Here is a 21,073-nt window from a genome sequence, read left to right on the forward strand (position 1 = left end):
TCCATCACCATCGCCGATTGGCCCGCGCCCCCCCCCAGGTCCTGTCCCCTTGGCAGTGCCCAGCAGGCAGTGCCACTTTGCCCAGCTGACAGCGCAAAACTGGAACTGCCCAAGTGGCAGCTCCCCTGCCCCCGATCTCCTGGGGGTGCCTCAATATCCTCTGCCCTCAACAGCGAGACCATCACACCTGGTCCCCATTGATGGGGACCAGCTTTAATCCCGGCCAGTTGGAACCTCTCCCGCAGGGTGAGAAACATCCGTGAGCCCAGACGATGCTGTCCGGGGCTCGCTGATGATATTGAAATGTCCATGGTAATCAGCCTCGCGCTAATTTCCGGTGAGAGGCTTATTACCCAATAAGCCTGGGAGAGTTGCGATTGACTGGGCGTCAGTTGCGAATCTCGCTACAGCCCCCTCCCCCCCCCCCGGTGACATTTCCCATGCCGCTACGCCTCTCAAGTAGCACAATGAGCCGGGAGATTCACGCCCATGGTATGTTAGTCAAACTAGGGTATGTACAAGAACACAACCTCTCCAGCATCCAGTCTAATTGGATTAGATTTCAACTCACCATGACAACTGAAAACATGTGGATAGATAAAGAACGTCTACAACAGGAAAGAAAAACTATTTTTAAAAATCTAGAACAAAAGTAAGATTGTACTAATGAGCAAGGAAAATATATAGTAAGTTTATTTCATAAGAATAACTTGCTAACAAGCAGGGAACACAAAGAGTGTCAAAAATAATCAAGCTTTCAGACATAATTGAATTTGACACAAAAAGCCCTTCATCTTTCACAGGAAACTGACATTTTGGTTCTCATAAATACATCATTATCTGGAACCATTCATATAGGTCTTGTGTTTGAAATCTTTAAATATCCCTGTTCACAAACATGTGCTCATCTGAATAGCAAGTCTAAGTGTGTTTAAACCAGTAAAGTATCAAACTCAACCATTCTTTGTAACACTTTCAGATATTTCATGGATGACTCTGATATTGTTCCATTTTAAAAATCCCTGATTCCTAACATGTTTACATATTGGCAAAAGATATCTGAGCTCTTCTTATGATCTTGATCTTTTCACAAAAGTCCATCCACCAGGAGCTGGAATGAGGGTTGGATCTGCAATCCCCCAGCAAGTTTGAAACTGTCTCCTGGACAGTTATCTTGAACTTCAGGAAAGAAAAATTTAGAAATTCACATTTACATAGAGCCTTATCAAATCTTTAAGACATCTTAAAGCATTTTACTATCAAGTTGCCCTGGGAGTCCTCAACTTGATTCTGGATCCATGAGGTCTCGTGGCATCAGGTCAAACATGGACCAGGAAACCTCCAAGTACTACGTACCATCATGTGCTCAACTGTGAATCAGTATTCATTCTACAATGTCAAACACCATCTGGAAGAAGCACTGAGAGTGGCAAGGGAACAGAATGTACTCTGGGTGGGGGGGCTTTAATGCCCATCACTAAGACTGGCTTGCTAGATTGGGTCTGTGGCAGGTGTTAAGGGAACCAGCTCCGGGGAAAAAAGCTACCTGACCTCATCCATCTACCTGTCACAGATGCATCTATCTATGACAGTATTGGTAGGAACAATCACCACACAGACCTTCTGTGAAGGCAAAGTCCCATCTTCATACTGAGGATACCCTTCATCATTCTGTGTGGCACTACCACTATGCTAAATGGGAGAAACTTCGTACAGCAACTCAAAAATGGTGTCTTGAAGGGAATTGCTTGATAGAGCAGACGCAGCACGGTTTCATTAAAGGGAAGTCGTGTCTGACAAATTTACTGGAGTTCTATGAGGATGTGTCTAGGGCGGTGGATAGAGGAGAGCCGGTGGATGTGGTCTTTCTAGATTTTCAGAAGGCGTTTGACAAAGTACCTCACAAGAGGTTATTGCAGAAGGTCGAGGGACATGGAGTTGGGGGTAGGGTGTTAGCGTGGATAGAGGATTGGTTGTCAAATAGGAGACAGAGAGTGGGGGTCAACGGGTGCTATTCGGATTGGCGGATGGTGACTAGTGGAGTGCCCCAGGGGTCGGTGCTGGGGCCTCAGCTTTTTACCATTTACATAGATGATCTGGAGGAGGGAACCAAGTGTAGGGTGTCGAAATTTGCGGATGACACCAAGATTGGGGGAATGGCAAATTGTGCGGAGGGTGGGGAGAGTCTACAGAAGGATCTAGATAGGCTGGGCGAATGGGCCAGGAAATGGCAAATGGAATTTAATGTTGGCAAGTGTGAGGTGGTCCACTTTGGTAGGAAGAATGGTAGGAAGGACTATTACTTACGGGGCGAAAAACTGCAGCAGGCGACGGTGCAGAGGGACCTCGGGGTCCTTGTGCATGAGTCGCAAAAACCCAGCTTGCAGGTGCAGCAGGTGGTCAGGAAGGCTAATGGGATGCTGGCCTTCATAGCAAGGGGGATTGAATATAAAAGTAGGGAGGTCTTGCTGCAGCTGTATAGGGCATTGGTGAGGCCGCAGCTGGAGTACTGTGTGCAGTTTTGGGCGCCGCACCTGCGCAAAGATATTTTGGCCTTGGAGGGAGTGCAGAGGAGGTTTACTAGGCTGATACCGGAGTTGAGGGGGTTGAGCTATGAGGAGAGGCTGAATAAACTAGGCTTGTACTCGTTAGAGTTTAGAAGAATGAGGGGAGATCTCATTGAGACGTATAAGATGATGAATGGGATGGATAGGATAGAGGTGGAGAGACTCTTCCTGCTCAAAAAAGACAGTAGGACTAGGGGGCACAGCCTCAAGATAAAAGGGGGGTGGTTTAGAACGGAGTTGAGGAGGAACTTCTTCACTCAAAGGGTGGTGAATCTCTGGAATTCTCTGCCCGTTGAAGTGGTGGAGGCTGCCTCGCTAAGTATTTTTAAGACGCGGGTTGATGGGTTTTTGATAAGAGAGGGGATTAAGGGTTATGGGGAGAGGGCGGGAATGTGGAACTGAGCCACGACAGATCAGCCATGATCTTATTGAATGACGGGGCAGGCTCGAAGGGCCAGATGGCCTACTCCTGCTCCTATTTCTTATGTTCTTATGTTCTTATGAGTGACTGTGGGCCATTAACCGCAGCATCTCATCAAGGTTCCTTCAAAAACACTTTCCAAACTCACAATCTCTAACCTGAAAAAAGGACAAGGGCAGCGGTTACATTGGATCATCACCATCTGCAGGTTCCCCTCACCATCCTGACCTGGAACTATATCATTCCTTCCCTCACTGTTAGGTGAAAATCTTGGAACTCCTTTCCAAAAGCACTGTGGGTCATCTAGACCAGATGGGCTGAAGCAGTTCAAGAAGGTGACTAGCTCTCCAGCACCACCTCAAAGACAATTACTGATGGGCAATAAATGCTGGCCTAGCCAGCAATGCCCATGAAAGACCAATTAACAAAGCAATGATTTTATTTTAAAATTCAATCCTGGCAATGCTGTAAGTAAATGAGAAAGCCTCAGAAATCCATTTCTAATAACATTATTTAAGGAAGGGTTATTGGCTAGGACTGTTCCAAAAGGTCCTATAACATCAGTTGCATACATCCAAGCAGATTTTCAGGGCTTTAATGATCATTGCATCTGTATAAGTGCACCACCAACATTACAGTAGTCTTTCAGCATTGCGGTGAAGTATCATCCTCAAGGCACTCAAATCCTGAAGTGAGATTTCATTCTAGAGGTTAAGGAGTTTCAGAGGAGAACGACACAAGTCAATTGATCAAGGAGCTTGGCTATTTAAAATACAAGATTCACCAACTGATGACCCAATACCCAAAATGGAGCACAACAATACTTGAAAAAACCTTCAAGAAGATACCACTTCTTTGAACATCTTCTAATTTTAAAAACTATGATAAGGAAACATTAACACTGTAAACTTTAAAGATTAATGAAAAGGTTTTGTACTACTTTGGCAATACATAATAAAGTAACATTAATTACAGAGCTATGATCTTACTAAAAATTTCATTAAAATTACATGGCATCCTAATACTGAAAATTATACTTCCTCAGAGCCAGATCACAAAGTCCACTTATCCCTTTGAGATATAAGTACTGTGGACACTGAAAATCTGAAATAAAAACAGTTGAACTGCTGGAAAAATTCACCAGAACTGGTGGCATCTGTGGAAAGGGAAACAGAGTAAGTGTTTCAAGTCCAATTTGACTCTTCTTTGGAAACACCAAGATGAGAATGGCCAGGAGATTCAGGAGCTGAAAAGCTACAAGCGCAAGGCTTTTCTGCACCTTAAAGAGCAACTCATCTCGACAGCAAGAAAATAGCTCTACAAACAATTGAAAGCTGAAATACAGCAAAAAACCCATGACCTGAAGACCTAAAGAACGTGATGGTGGGTGGACAAAGTGCAGGAGATCCAGCAGTTAGCTGTCAAGCATGACACGAGGTTTCTTTGGCACAGTCAAGACCCCCTACAGCCCAAACATCCAGGGCTCCATCCCAATGCTGGCCAAAAACAGAGAGGTACTCCTCAAGAGCAGAGAGGTAGTCAGCGCCCACTGGAAGGAGCACTTTGAAAGCCTCCTTAACAGCAAATCTGTCTTGACTCTATCCCATAGCATGACATCTCAGACAACCTCAACCCGACGTGAGGTAGAAAAGGCCACCCAACAACTAAAGAACAATAAGGCATCAGGAGCAGATGGAATCTCCACTGAAGCACAAGTGACATGAACACATGAGCTCTTTTCCCGTATCTGGAAGACGGAGAACACGCCATGAGATCTCAGGGATGCCATAATCATGACCATCTTGAAGCAAGATGACATCTCACAACCGAGGGATTTCCCAGATTTACCAGAGGGAAGGTCATTGCAAAGTTCCTTAATTGTTTTCTCCCTGTGGCTGAAGAGATCCTCCGTCAACCCAATGCAGATTCTGCCCACTAAGGGGCACAATGGACATGATTTTCCCACGCAGCCACTACAAGAGAAATGCAAGGAATAGCACTACACTCATACTTGACTTCTTTGACCTCACAAAGGTCTTCAACATTGTCAACTGTGAGAGGTTTTGGAGCATCCTCCTCCATTTGCCTAAAGGTTTGTGACCATCCTCCTCCACAATAACATGCAAGCTTTGATCCTGATCAATAGATCCATCATAGACCAAATTCATGTTCAGACTGAGGTCAGGCAAAGCTGTGTCAGTGTGTGAACAGCGTCTCGATCTTCCTTGCCACAATGCTCCATCCCACCCTCACCAAATCCTCCACTCTCTCCCGGTCCCCCAAGAGTGAAGATAAACTATAGGATGAAATGGGAATCAGTTCAACCTCTGCCACCTCCGGGCCAGATCCAAAGTCCCCCTAACTCTGTCACTGAATTATACAGTATGCAACAATGCATGTGTCTGTGCATACTCAGAGGCCAAGCTCCAAGGCATCTCAACACCTTCACTGCGACATACATGAGCATGAGTCTTAGACTAAACATCTGTGAGATAAAGGTCCTCTACCAACTGCACTGCACAATGAGGCCTTGGACAACAATATAGACCACTTGCCAGACCTTGGAAGCCTATAGTCACTAAGGGCAGACATCAATGATGAGGTTGACCTTCAGTGGGCCAGCACAACCTTTTCATCACTTCAAAAAGAAAGTGTTTGAAGATCGGGATTCAGATCTGGCACCAACTCAGAAAATCACACGCAAGAAGATAATATTTCCAGATTCACTGAAGGTAAGCAATTGGGACAACAAAAGAGTAACAGGTCCCAAGAATTCTACCAAACAGTTGCTGCCTTAAACAATTACTTGCCAATTAGCTCTGAATGCTACAAGAAAGGGCTGAACAATAAAGTTTTGCATTTTAGAGCAAAATTAGCTGTATTGTCTTGCCAGCTACAAGCAAAATAATTCCAGATACCACTCATAGGATTAGACAACAGACTATTTGGAATGTGAGACATTCACCAATTTATTCTATATTTCTTGTGCAAAATAAGATGATTTCAGAAATTTGTACACTTGTAAAAACTGTTTCACATATTTTAGAAATATTTTAACTCATGCAGGAGATGCAGAAAAATAAGTGCCTTTAAAATTGACTTTTGTTATCAGTCACTGACATTTGCTGCACTCACATATGAGTTTGCACATTCCCCCGCCGTGTCTGCGTGGGTTTCCTCCGGGTGCTCTGGTTTTCTCCCTCAGCCCAAAGATGTGCGGGTCAGGTTGATTGGCCATGCTTAATTGACCCTCGTGTCAGGGAAGTAGGTTAAATGAGGGTTGCGGGAATAGGGCCTGGGTGGGATTGTGGTCAGCACAGACTTGATGGGCTGACTGGCTTTCTTCTGTACTGTAGGGATTCTGTGATCCTATGAAGAATGCTTCAGTAATGAGAGATATTCTGTAGCAGGCTTCCAGAAATCTTCATAAAATCATTTGTGCAGCTATTTCTACTAGAAACAATATGTGTTAAAGTACATAACACTGAAAGGATTGTTTTGTATGCAGTAAACTGTGCTTTCTGGTTCAGAATTGGTTTCTTTTTTTTACAAAACATTACAAAGTATTTACAGCATATCCTTTTTCCCTCATGCTTATCTAACGTGCCTTAACTGCACCCATACTATTCCTGTCAACAACTGCTTGTCATGGCAAGTTCAACATTCTTTGAGTAAAAGACATTTTTTCTGAAATTTGCATTCAAAATGTTCTTCAATACAGATTTTAAATAACCTTGTACCCAGTAAATAGCTGATTACTTTTAACATCTGTTGTTTTATTCTATTTATTTCAAGTAGATTCCAATAAATGATAAGGATGGATAACACCACCTGAAAATTGTGTTAGAAAATTTACTGAGCAGATTTAGAATCAACCAGCATAATTCCAAATTACTTAGTTCAGCACATTTATCCTATCAGGTTCAGCATCTCTACAAATCCAGTTCCTATGTCATGCACAGACACTGTTAAGTGACATTTTGAGGTGAGGGATTAATAGAAGTAAAAACAAAAAGTCAATAAATTTGTCAAAATTCCTCTTCACCTATGACTTTTGGAAGCTATCCCTAAGATGGGAATCTCTCTTCAAAGGGGCCTTTTGGTAAGATAGCTGAGGAGGGAAAAAAAAACATGACAAACAGAAAAGAAAATAAATAAACAAACAGAAAAAAACAAATTACTTGAACCTAGCTGATATCATGCTTTTGCAGACAGAGTAGCATTGCCACCTGTAGTGACAGCAATTGGGAGCTTTTCTTGCTCACACGTGAATAATGCCATAAAGCACCATCAGTTTTCATGCTGTTATTCCATTTTCACTTGTGCTAACATATTACAGTGAAATTAGACTAATGAATAGAGTAATTGATATGTATGACTTCAGCTGTCATTACTCCTAAGCATACCACAGCTGGAAAGCCTTACTGCTTAACATATTCAGGGTCTTTCACATTAGAAACTAATTTATAGTCTGCCCAATGTGGTATCAGTATCAAACATGTAACAGGCACATCAGTTTTGCTAGTGATTTATAGAAAAGGTCAGAAGCAGAACATTTAATAAAGCAAACAAACAGTTGAGGTTTTGGACCAGGATAAGTTTTTTTTGCCTAAAATAAGTCAGCTAACAAAGAAGTTTGCCTTTTATTTTGCATAATTAGGCACTGCTAGATATATATTTCTTAAGATCAAAACTGCAGTGTCAATTTGAAATAGATTAAAAAGACACACTAGCTCTTTACACATTTAGAATTAAATAGATATTGGAGATCTTTCCAAAAAAAATCCCAAAATATCCCTGAATCATTAGATAGGAGCAAGTGTTGGCCATTCAACCCCTCAAGTTTGCCTTGCTTCTCAATATCATGGCTAATCTGATCATAGTCTTAATTCCACTTTCATTTTTATTTTTATTTATTAGTGTCACAGGTAGGCTTACATTAACACTGCAATGAAGTTACTGTGAAAATCCTCTAGTCACCAGACTCCAGCACCTATTCGGGCACACTGAGGGAGAATTTAGCATGGCCAATACACCTATCCAACATGTTTTTCAGACTGTGGGAGGAAACCGGAGCACCCAGAGGAAACTCACACAGATACAGGGAGAACATACAGGCTCTGCACAGTGACTCAAGGTGGGAATCAAACCCATGTCCCTGGCGCTGTGAGGCAGCAATGCGAACCACAGTGCCACCATGCCACCTTGTCTGCCCCATAATCCCCTGTATCTCAAAATTCCTCAAGATTTTTGGCAGAACTCTTCTTATGAATAGGTCCTATCATTGAATGAGATTGGGAGAAGCTTCAGATAGCAACACAATAGTAAAAACAGTTTATCTATTACCAGTGTGGCTATTTCTGTGTAATAACATTCACGCGAGAGCCTCAAATATGCTGCCTGTGGCTGCATACCAATTTTAGGCAGACTCCTCCAGAGCTTTGCCTGACACATGGAGGAATCTAATGGCACCAAGCCATCAGATTGATTGGTGAGAGGAATTTCTCAATTGATAATGGAGCCTTACTATATCTGAGAGATAGAATGATGAAGTGCCATTGCAGTGTAAACAACTGAGTAGATATCCTCATTTTGTCATGTTTGTAAGACTAATAGCCTACCTTTTACAAGACCTTCACAGGGTTTGATGAAGTCCACTTAATGGATATCTTAAGCAACTTAATTGAAAAAATACGCCACAACATTTTATCAAATCAGTGATTGATGCTCCTCTGTAAGGGGACACCACATAAAATCCACTTCAAAAGTTTTTTGACAGAGTGACATCAATGGCAGCAAAGTAATTCTTTCTATTGCAATGTCTACCAATTTTAGGAATAATGCTTAACAATAAACTGTATTTTTGCAGATCTTAGAAGTTACACTTTTTTTTCAGTTGGTCGATTAATAATACAGTAGCTCAGTGACACTCTTAACCAAGAGCTGTTTTTGTTAGTGGTTAGAAGATCAATCTTCCACCATGATCAATCTACCAGTAATTATTTTAGTAGAAATTATGCACCTCTTCATCAATTATTTAGAAGTAAAAGCTCTGAGGCCTTCTCTCGATCCCGGCTCTAAAAGAATTTCAAAAATAATAAATACCATCGGTACCACCAAAGCCCAAGGATAAAGCATAAAGAGGATGGGTTTCTACTTATGGCACACTCACAGCAAAGGAACTTGATGATCCCAAAGACACATACAAACAATTCTATCCTGTGGATCATTTGCTCTTTCTCACAACGTATTAGAAATGTTAGGTATGTTTGGAAGCACTATCTTCCATCTACATGGCCTTATCTGAAAATTTCCACAGTAATGCAAAACAGTTAGGCACCCCAATATTCAAACTGCTCCAACATGTTTATAGCTATGTAATAATTGGTGTGTCGTCTCTCCTCCAACAACAAAAAAGGCTGAGTAACATCAATAAATCCGTTACAAATAATATAAGCTATCTGACAACCCTGTTTCTAGTCAGCTCTCAACAACAAGGATTACACCATATAAAAACAGGTAACTAATTGCACAATAGCAATCACACATAATAACTTGGTGCGTGATAGCAGGGTGCACTGTCCACACATAGAGATTCATAATTCCCAAACCTGAAATTATAGTTAATTTCCAATTTCAGTGGTAATTGGGTGTAGGAACAGCCCAATTGTTGTGGGAAATGACTATCCAAGACTTGCACTAGCTCCCAAAGTACAAGATTGCACTACTTGATGATGTAAGCACAGGAGGTTCACATACAAAAAAAGTACTGTTTTCATGAGCATGAAACACAGATGTTCTTGATTGCAGCATGCATCCAATTTCAAATAAGTGTTCAATTAGTAGAATTCACACGTCAGACTAGTTTAATTTGCTATACTAATTGGTTGTAGTCTTCCTACTGTCTTACCATCACCAGAATATAAAAACGAATGGAACCCATTCAATTATCGTGCCACAAACCTACCACCTTCAAAATTCTGGGCTGGTTGTATTAACCACATGAAACATTACTGTGTCCAAACACTGCCAAAACACAAACACACAATGGTGTCTTCTAGGCCTCTTGTATAGATTCAGAAAAGCTATAGAATGCTGGTACTGCCTGACAGGTATTTGGATCTGGTAGAAAAGTTGTTCAATACCAAATGTATGAGAATCATAGAATAGAATCCCTACAGCGCAGACGGAGGCTATTCAGCCCATCGAGCCCACACTGACCACAATCCCACCCAGGCCCTATTCCTGTAACCCCACATATTTACCCTGCTATTCCGCTGACACTAGGGTCAATTTAGCATGGCCAATCAACCTAATCCACACATCTTTGAACTGTGGGAAGGAAGCAGAGCACCTGGAGGAAACCCACACAGATACAGGGAGGATGTGCAAACTCCACACTGACAGCGACCCGAGACTGGAATTGAACCCAGGTCTCTGGCACTGTGAGGTAGCAGTGCTCATTACTTGCCTGTCCCTGACAGCTGCACCATTATCAGGATAATTAAAATATGCTTACAAACAGAAACTTGATGTAGCATTGTGTGGCATGAGTTGTATGAGCTCTATAGCTAGAGCTGTTTGTTTCAATTACATGTCAATTATTATGCTAAAGTGACCCTTGCTGGAAAGTGGGTGCTTACTCCATTAAATCCAGTGCATTTAGATGCACAGACAAACCTGTGCCACACTGATTTCAAGACAACTATAATTTCAAAACTTAAAAAAAGTATTCCTTTTTCAGAATTACAAAACCAATGTGCAGTATGGTCAAGGCAAACCCTGAATCCATCTCCTTGCTTGCTCCTAAAAGACAATTCAAATTGAATCCAATTCATAGTGCCCACAAAAGAGACATAGTAGATCCAGGCTGACAAGAGCAGATAGTACACCTGATCTCAGGCTTGATTCAATATGTGATCATAGTCAAAAGGGTATTTGAAAACTGCAAAATCCATGAGCTTGCTGGGGAGCTCTTATACAGCCTACAGAGTTAGGCTACTAGAGGATGTTCCAGTCAGCTCCCTCTTTAGACACTAATGTGGTTACATAGGAGTTTAAAGAGCCAAATATTGGCAGAGTTCAAAATCAACCTTAATTTTCCACCATGACCTCTCGCTGATGTTCTAATTTTTATTATGAACTGTCACAAGATGGAATAATCCAAATTTACATAAAATGTCTTGATTGGCTGGAGACACAATAACCAGAGTTTACATGTGTTACCCGTCCCATGCCACTCACTGTAATGTCATCTAAATCTCAGCTAAACCCTGTCATCCTTTTCCCAATCACACAGGTAGTCCATATAAAGCACTGTTAGCAGTATTAACGACGTCACTCTGTGAAATAATACTATTTTTCTAAAGGATTAAACTTGGATCGGTGACTAACTACATCCGAGGAATCTGAACCGATAAAAATGTATCCCCCCGGCTCTGTTTTTTCTCTCCACTGCACGATTACATTTGGCATAGATGTGACTTTGACACATACAAATGTGATCAAGTCTGTGTGTATAGATAGGTATGAGGTGTACAACATTGTCACAAATCCAAAACACGCGCAGATCAAGCTGCTTGCTTATGTGCAGTACTTCATTCTTTAACAATGTATACAACTATGTTATTGGCCTCTGATTCCGCCCCTTTCCCCCCTCCCCCTTTAAGAGGACTTGTGCTTGTACAAGTTCTGATAAAGCCGACAAGCTGAGTGAAGTTTCAGACAAAGGTGAAAATGCCCATCTATTTCAATGTGATTACATGTGGCATGCATCTGAACTCAGGCTAGTTGCTAAACGGAGATTAAAGTAGGGTAGTCGTCAGTTTCCACACACCCCCTATATATAAAAAAAATTAATGTTAAATCTACTTCTTTGCTTTACTTTGTGGCAACATTGCAAGAACAGTGGCAACACCTACTGCCTGCCCCGACAATATGTAAACATAACACAGCATGGAGTACTACTCGTAATGTAGTTGCTTATTTTTAAATAAAAATGTACTCACCAAGAAGTAAGCAAAAGAGATCCAAGCAGATTAACAAGACTTTCTTGTGATCCTTATTATTCAGAGTTGAATTCCCACCACTTCGGCTGTCGACAGGCATAGCTTTGTCGTATTTGTAGCTCTGCATGTGTGGGACTGTTGTAAAATCCGTGGCCGAAAATGTTAAAAGTAACTTCTTTCTGAGTCTCTCGCCTGGGTTATCCCTATCGGACGTTCCACCTTTTCCTTAACTCTTGTACTTGTGTTTCAGCAACTTAAGCACAAAACCTCGTCCCGAAAGGAAGCGCTGGCCGTGGAGTGTGTAAGCTAAGGAACTTGTGTGTGAAAGTCACAAATTTATGGTCTTCTTTTGTGTCTGCGGAATGAATGAATGAAGAGGTTTTGTTTTAAAAACAATTCCTTTGCGGGCACAATGCAGCGCTGCACTGATGTGATGAATGCGGTTCCTTTCTTTCGTGTGTTTGCAAAAAGCTTTGGACTGCTGTTTTATTCCTGAACTGCTCTTCAACGTAACCCTTTTTGGATCAGTTGCCAGTCAAGTCTCAGCCCCCTTCCTGATGATGATTGCAATTTCCTACAGATTTCAAAACATTGTACTCCTTCACACAGGCTTAGAGCGCCCCCAGTGCTGCCAGGAAGTGGAAAGAGACCTCTCGATTTCCCACTATTTATAAAATACTATTTTATTATTGGCACCAATGGTTAGCACTGCTGCCTCACAGTCCCAGGAACCAGGGTTTGATCAGGGGTCACTGTCCGTGCGGAGGCTGCACATTCTCTCTCCGTGGGTTTCCTCTAGGTGCTTGGTTTCCTCCCACAGTCCAAATGACATGCTGGTTAGGTACATTGGCCAAGTTAAAATCTCCCTCAGCTACCTGAACAGGCGCCAGGGTGTGGCAACCAGGGGATTTTCACACTAACCTAGTGTTAATGTAAGCCTAATGTGATGCCAATAAATAAACTTTATGTTAGAATATTTATTTGGAATATCCAAATAAATCCAAACCTCATGGTGATGTAGAAGTATCTAATTAATGTATTCAATTACAATAAGATTATATCATGAAATATTAAATGAGCACTGTACTAAATATATCTCAATAATTTTCATACACAAGAGACCCAATGTATAAATACCTTGGCATTTTGGTCTAAACAAAGGAACAGACAATGACCAAACCGCCTGGAATTTTTTGACATAGTGACCAAGTTATACTGATTTATTCCTGGTTTTACACTGAAACATTGATATAACAAGAAAATAAGAACTAGGAGCAAGAATAGGCCATCTGGCCCCTCGAGCCTGCTCTGCCATTCAATAAGATCATGGCCAATCTTTTCATGAACTCAGCTCCACTTACCCACCCACTCACCATAATCCTTAATTCCTTTACTGTTCAAATAATTATTTATCCTTGCCTTAAAAACATTCAATGAGGTAGCCTCAACTGCTTCACTGGGCAGGAAATTCCAGATTCACAGCAATAAGGGTGAGCAGATTTAGGACCGAGTTGAGGAGGAAATTCTGCATTAGTTTCCTAGATTGCTTGCACTACTTCTAAGATTGAACCACTAAAACCCTCTACTGTTCACTGACATAACTACACCTCATGCTAAATTCCAACTCAAGCTCTGTTATGGCATCTAGGTTACTTAAGCACTAGTGCAGAATTAAACCCAGAGATTTAGGTTGACCATGGCCTTTAATCACCTATAGTCAAGGAACTGAGATTTCTGCTGGTTGACCACTTCTTTTAAAAAATTTTGATTTCCTATGGCATTACTGGCTGTGTAAGGCCTACACATTTGCCAGTAGTTCCTCAAATAGGAAAAAACATTAGAACACTTTACAGAGTAGAAGACAGATACATACCAAACAGGTATGTTCCGTAAATTTTAAATTATTTTCTTCTGGCTTTTCAGCTGTTCAGGTGACAAGAAAAGCCCATCTGGTTCAAATGTATATCTGAAGCATATATATATTAGTGTCAGTTCTCTGGTAATTTGTATCACAAAAAAATACTGCAAGTAAACTTAATGACATTTCAGGTGCTGCTCTTCCAAACAATCAATGAAGCTACTGTTGCAATCAGTTATAATCTGAGAGTAGTTCAATATATTAATTTGATTTTGATGTACGTTCTAGTGAAAGAAAAGCTAGTGTGGATGTGGCCAGTAAATTGGCTGTTAATTGGCCAGCCAGCATGAAATTTCGCTCTAGGACCGACCGCAGCTTGGAACTTGTTTCATGCCCATTTCCAGGCCTGTCGCATGCATATGCCTGATGGTCAAAAAAATTTAGGCCATTGTGTCCTTGCCTAGGAACCTTATCCTTGAGGGAACTGAATTTGAAAGTATGGACACTACCTGAAACATTGGGACTATACCTGGATAGATAAGCAAAGACTTCAAGTTCTTTTGATAAGATTACCTGAGAGTCAAGAATGTGTTGGCATGATATTGAGACACTGCATATGTGTGTGGAGGTGTACCTGTAAAACAACCAACACAATATGTAGAAAAACAGTTCAAAAATAGGTTGGTTGAAAAATCAGGAGATATTTAGAAGAACACACTGAAGAACAGCTCTCAGTCATGTGCAACTACTTGACAAATAGCGTGAAAGGGTCAATTCGGTTGGCAGAGCAAGACAACATCCTTAAACCATCAAGGATTGACACAAACTCCATAGGGAAACTAACCTTAAAACAATCAGAATGGATAAACTATGATACTTATCAAAGAAAAAGGAATTTGGGATTGTGACAAATGGAAGCAATGATACTTAATATGAAATATTGACAAATTGGATACTGTTTTGAAGAGAAAACTGAAGGATCTTTGAAGTTCATTTGATTTGATAGCTAAGATATGAATACTGATATGTAAATAACTTAGAATTAGTAGTTATGTTTTGTAAGGAATGTTATAGATTGAGGTAATGTAAGAGGGGAACTATCACTATCATTGCAGGTAGACAGTGGCCAAGTCTCTGATTTTAAGAGACATTTTTTTCAAATGCAAAAAAAATTGGGAATTTCACACAAATTTCGTATCAATCACCGCTTTCTGAAAAAGTGGGAAGAGAACTTTAAAAACAATGTTGAAAGAGTAACGTGCATCCCATTTAATGGGCCAACATGTTACCACTGTGCCTCATGGCTATTAAATCAACTCCTCACACAACTACAGGAGTTTTCCCTTATCAGGCAATGACAGGAAAACTCACGTGAACACCAGGCCATTTAACTCTGCGAGCAACTGGTCCTGCGATTCTGAATGATAGGAACAGATGGTAAAGCAAACAGCCCAAGTAAATCAATTAGTGGCACAAGATTTGTGTGCTTGAAAACAAAAGGGTAACAAGTATTGTGACACCAAGACAAGACATTATGAACTTGAGGTTGGAGACTGTGGTGACACTCAATTACAGTATGAAAGAGACTGTATTCAACCCAAAATGGAGAGGACCACTTCATATAATAGACAATTAGCTGTTTATCTAGTGCAACTTAAAGTGGGAAAAAGAGAAAAGGCAGAGAAAAGGAATGATATTACACTAATCAGTCAAAAACTGTGAAAGAGTTAATAATACACTTTGTTTTGTTACATATACGTATATCCTGATACTCTACTTCCTGATATACACAGCGTGCCTGAATTTCCCTCAAAGATCAACATCTTATGTAAATTGATGAAAGACTTGGAAACCAGTATCACCTCTCAAGAAATGATAAGACCAGACCAATTTTGGTGATTTCATTGGATGTCAATGTAACCATTGTGACATGACCATATATTGTAACAATTATGACTGGACAAAAGATGGACTTCTGACATGTCATTGTGTTGTTAGGAACCCAGGGAAACTGGCTTGTGGGTTCATTTTAGGTCATTGGTCACCACCTAGCAAAATGGATTTGCAGAATTGGAAAGATTAGGTCAAAAATCAATGTGCATACATAAACCAATGAGTCTACTGCATCACTTAAGGTTAAAACAATGTGCATAATTAGCTAAAATCAATGGGGCTAGCTCTTATTCGTTATTAACAAATTATAGATCAATTTCCAACAATTAGCTATGGCACGCCTACAACATCATTAAGGTATCAAATAAAGGCCTTGAGAAGCCATCATGGTTAACATGTTATTCATATTTTTGGATCCTTCACTTCTGAGGAAGGTGGTGAGAAGTTTGTTCAATTGTTAAAGTTAAGCTGTCCCCTCTTATTAATTGCTACTAATTACTGTTAATTGACATTGCTTTTTATCTGACTTGTTACTTTTTAATGGTTAATAAACTTCCTGAACTCATCATTTAAGGTGTTCATTCTTGCCAAATGATCAAGTCTGCAGAACCTAATGCGATTTACAATTGGACAGTTGTTGCAAACAAGTGAATATCATAAATTTTCTTTCACAGTCTTGACTCTAAACATCATTTACCCCATATCTCTCCCTATAGTATTTAAAATTCTAGACTTTATCTTGATCAATTCAAAGCTCAATTTCTCCCTGCCTCTGCCAACTATAGCTCACATATAGTGTCACGGCTCATGTCCTCACTTGTGTGAAGACCCAGATTTCCATCACTCCTGTGCTTACAAAGCTTGACAAGCTTCTATTGCCTCCACACATTGATATCATGTTTGTCTTCACTTTTAATTCCTTCCTTGATGCATTCCTCCCTACTTCAGCGATTTACTGTAGACAATATATCCATGCGACTATTTAAAGAACAAGGGTTTTTCTTTTGGTGACCTGGCCAATACTGATCCTTCAACCAACACCTTGCCTTATGCAAACTGCTGCCCTGTTTCCCTACATTGCAACTGTGAATGCACTTCAGAAATACTCAATTGCCTGTAAAGCACTTGGGTATGTTGTGAGGAAGAGCACCAGTTTTTTCTTTCTTTCTGCATAGTGTCTATTTTTGTCCTCTGTTACAATATTTTTCCATACATCATGAGCACAAGTTATTTCAGATTTGACTCAAATTGGCTCTAATTAAACTGTGCTTTGTTCCAGTACAAAATGTGGAGGTTCTCACCTGGAATAGGGGATGGAAAACTATTTAATTTTTGAAATAATTGTCAACTCCCTGAGCTGGAGTTTTCCTATTTCTGGAAGACCCAGTGTACTCAAGAGTCTTTTATTGAATCTGAGTATCACCGGGTCAAGTTGGGAGGTACTAAAAAATTTGAATCTTTGTACATGTGACTTTGCAGAAAATTGGCATTTTTCAACGAACACACAGGGACAAAATAGACAAAGATGAAAATGAGCCCTGAATATTAAACACTAATCCAGCTGCATATCAAAAAAATTGCCATATTGTGAATGAGATCATCTTAGGACAAAATCTTTGCAGAATTTCTCCTTGTTCCAGAGGTGCATCAAATAAAACTCCAGGATATTTATTGAAGTTTATTTTCTTCATTGCACATCCTTGATTCCTATCTTTATTGGTATGACAAATCAAAGTTCCCAATAATTGAGAAGCCACCAGTCTTATGCAGGTATACTTGCACACTAGATAAAAGCTTTATTTGTTCAAATTTCTGATACATTGTGTGTGTACTGTCCACTTCAGCAACAACATATGCTCTGTGAATTGGTGTAATTCTATGTTAATACTTGAACTTAAGCTTGGATGCATTGCTGATAAGAATATTCTTTTAGTATTCAAAATAAATAGAGTTCATGTAGCTTGTGTACACCACTCAAACAAATATCATAAACCTGCATATATTGAATTACCTTTGACTTGCATAAACAGCAACATTTATATGGCACGGTGCAAAGCTAGCATCTCAGCTAAAAAAAGTTCATTTATTAGTCACAAGTAGGCTCACATTAACACTGCAATGAAGTTATTGTGAAACTCCCCTATTATGTCACTAAAAAATAACTATACTTCAAAGCTGTGACCACCAATCATTATCAATAGCTTACTTGTTTCCAGTCTAAGGCATTGCATAATTGATAATTTTAGGAGGCTCTAAAAATTGAGAATTTTCAGCAGCGTATGCATTGTTGATGCAGAAACATTCAGTGGTCACATGGTAGTAGTTGGGAACACATTTAACTTGTATCTAGTGTATCTGGGCAGGAGTATCTGAACATGTAGTTCCAGATGTGTGAGGAATCCACTTTTGCTCAGTATGTAGACTGCATAGTTTTTATGACAACAGTCAAAATGCTTATACTCATATTATGATAAATATTAATTCAGTATTGAATGAGTTTAAAGTTTTAAGAGCGTCAAAGACACAGATAACATTTAGTTTGACTCTCGTACTTAATGTTGCCCAAACCAATGACTAGGTTTGATTTAAAACCAGGTTACCTATGTGAACAGGGAAGGTTATAGAGGCAGCTGTGCCACCCACTAAGCTTGGAGATCACATGACAAAGCATTCAGAATCTTTCAGCTATATGAATATAAAGATTTAAGTTAAGATATAGCTAGTAATACAATGCAACATCACATCACCAATGTCGACTGCTCTGACAAAAGTTTCAGGAGTTGTTAATTCTTTTTTATTTACATAAGCTTGCAATTAACACATATTAGTGTATACCAAATTTGTGGCTAGTCTTTTATATAGCATATTTCAAGAACTTAGCCTTCTAACTCATTCTTTCCACCTCTGTCAATATCCTTTTGAGAAGCTATATGTTGGTTTATTAATATTAACATTTGTATTTTGCCTAAACTTCAATAGTATCTTACATGTGTGATTGTATTCAAAGAGCTTCACAAAACTGATGTTGAGGTGCAATGACTTTACATTGGCATGCAATCTTCCCATAATAACAATTATTGTGAAACCAATCTTGTCAAAGTAAGAAATGTTCTGCCTTTTTCCGGAAGCTAATATTTTGCAATTCAATTCATTCAACAATTGCAGTTCAGCAGCACCCTCTGCTGGGGGAAAGGAGAAATAACTCTGGTACACTCATTGATATCTAAATTCTCATGCCTTAATGACTGGTTTTCTACATGTGTTTTGCACGTAACTATTTAGACAGTGGAACAATTTTTTTGCTTTTGGAAAATACTGATCTTGAATAATTTAATTTTACAGGAGGAAGATTGCAACATTCAAACAAAAAATTACTATAATTTAAGCTCAAAAACTTGCACTTGTATATCACTTTAGCTTATTGCTTAGAAAGCACATCATACGAAATTAATCACATACTTTGCACGCAACAAGATTCCACAAACATTAATTAAATGAGTTTACTTGATATTGATCAAAAAAATAGATTTTGAAACAGTTGCGAAGTGTTGCCAAAGAGAAATGTAGTGATAATTGGGGATAGTCTGCCTGGTGCTCGGGTCCAGGATGTCGCATCTGGGCTGCAGAGGAACCTGGAGTGGGAGGGTGAGAATCCGGTCATTGTGGTGCATGTGGGTGCCAACGACATAGGCAAAATGGGAATTGAGGATCTGGAGAGGGAGTATGAAAAGCTGGGAATGGAATTAAAAAGCAGAACGGACAAGGTGGTTATCTCTGGATGACTACCTGAACCGCATGCAGATGGGCATAGGGTAGATAGGATTAAAGAGGTGAATAGGTGGCTCAGGGATTGGTGTGGGAGGAATGGTTTTGAATTTATGGGGCATTGGCACCAGTATTGGGGCAGGTGGGACCTGTTCAGATGGGATGGTGTTGGTCTGAGCCGTGCTGGGACTAGGCGGCACAGCCTCAAGATAAAGGGAGGGCGGTTTAGAACGGAGTTGAGGAGGAACTTCTTCACTCAAAGGGCGGTGAATCTCTGGAATTCTCTGCCCGTTGAAGTGGTGGAGGCTACCTCGCTAAATATTTTTAAGACGCGGGTTGATGGGTTTTTGATAAGAGAGGGGATTAAGGGTTATGGGGAGAGGGCGGGAATGTGGAACTGAGCCACGACAGATCAGCCATGATCTTATTGAATGGCGGGGCAGGCTCGAAGGGCTAGATGGCCTACTCCTGCTCCTATTTCTTATGTTCTTATGAATCCAGAGGACTGTAGATAGCGCTTTAAACTAATTAGGGGGGGAAGGGTGCAAGGGTAGGCCAAATTACAGTGTCTAAAGTAAAAGAGAGGGTACAGGTACGGGAAGAGGTCAAGGATGTCCCAATAATACAGGGAGTAGGGGGCATGAGAAAGGTTGGTAGCGTTCCTTCAAATAGGGTCCAGATAAAGGCTGGGATAAAAACACTTCATCTGAATGCACGAAGCATTCGGAACAAAATGAATGAGCTGGTGGCGCAGATCAGCACAAATGGATATGATCTGGTGGCCATTACGGAAATGTGGTTGCAGGGTGATAGGGGCTGGGAGCTGAATGTCCAGGGGTATCAAGTGTTTAGGAAGGATAGATGGGAGGAAAAGGGGGGAGGGGTAGCTCTGCTGATTAAGGATAGTATCAGGGTGGTAGTGAGGGAAGATATAGGCGCCAAAGAGCAGAACGTGGAATCGTTGTGGGTGGAGATAAGGAACAGCAAGGGGAGGAAGACGCTGGTGGGTGTCGTCTGTAGGCCCCCAAATAATGATCTGGAGGTGGGGCGGGCAATAAACACACAAATAAATGATGCGTGCAGGAATGGAACGGCGATAATTATGGGGGATTTCAATCTACATATTGATTGGTCGACCCATGTTGGACGCGGTGTGCTTGAGGAAGAGTTCTTGTAATGCTGCCGGGATAGTTTCCTTGAACAGTGTGTGCTGGAGCCGACGAGGGAGCGAGTTATGTAATGAGGCAGGTAGAATTAGGGACCTTGTTGTGAGGGATTCTCTTGGGAAGAGTGATCATTGTATGGTGGAGTTTTTGATGCAGATGGAGGATGAGAACGTAGGATCCCAGACCTGTGTCCTCTGTTTCAACAGAAGGGAGTACGATAGGATGAGAGAGGAATTGGCAAATGTAGATTGGGGGCGCAGATTGGTCGGTAGTACTGCTGAGGAACAGTGGAGGATCTTTAAGGAGATCTTTCTTGGTGCTCAGCAGAAATTTATTCCGATGGTAAAGAAGGATCATAGGAGAAGGGATAATCAGCCGTGGTTAATGAAGGAGAT

At 40.6% G+C, this 21,073-nt stretch overlaps 1 protein-coding gene across 2 annotated transcripts in view; it reads right to left on the bottom strand.

The window, feature by feature from the left end:
- Positions 1–12,495, bottom strand: part of plpp3 (phospholipid phosphatase 3) — a 134,276-nt gene extending 121,781 nt beyond the window's left edge. Inside the window, exon 1 of one of the 2 annotated variants that reach the window (XM_080195410.1) lies at positions 11,997–12,495. In XM_080195410.1, coding sequence (XP_080051536.1) covers positions 11,997–12,123 — 127 coding nt within the window. In that variant the 5' untranslated portion in view covers positions 12,124–12,495. The remainder of the gene's footprint in view (positions 1–11,996) is intronic. The other variant, XM_080195409.1, reaches the window with a different exon arrangement.
- Between the last annotated feature and the right edge of the window lie 8,578 nt (positions 12,496–21,073).

This window comes from Carcharhinus amblyrhynchos, chromosome 9 (assembly GCF_965287045.1).
Source record: "Carcharhinus amblyrhynchos chromosome 9, sCarAmb.v2.hapA, whole genome shotgun sequence".
NCBI classification, from domain to species: Eukaryota; Metazoa; Chordata; class Chondrichthyes; order Carcharhiniformes; family Carcharhinidae; genus Carcharhinus; species Carcharhinus amblyrhynchos.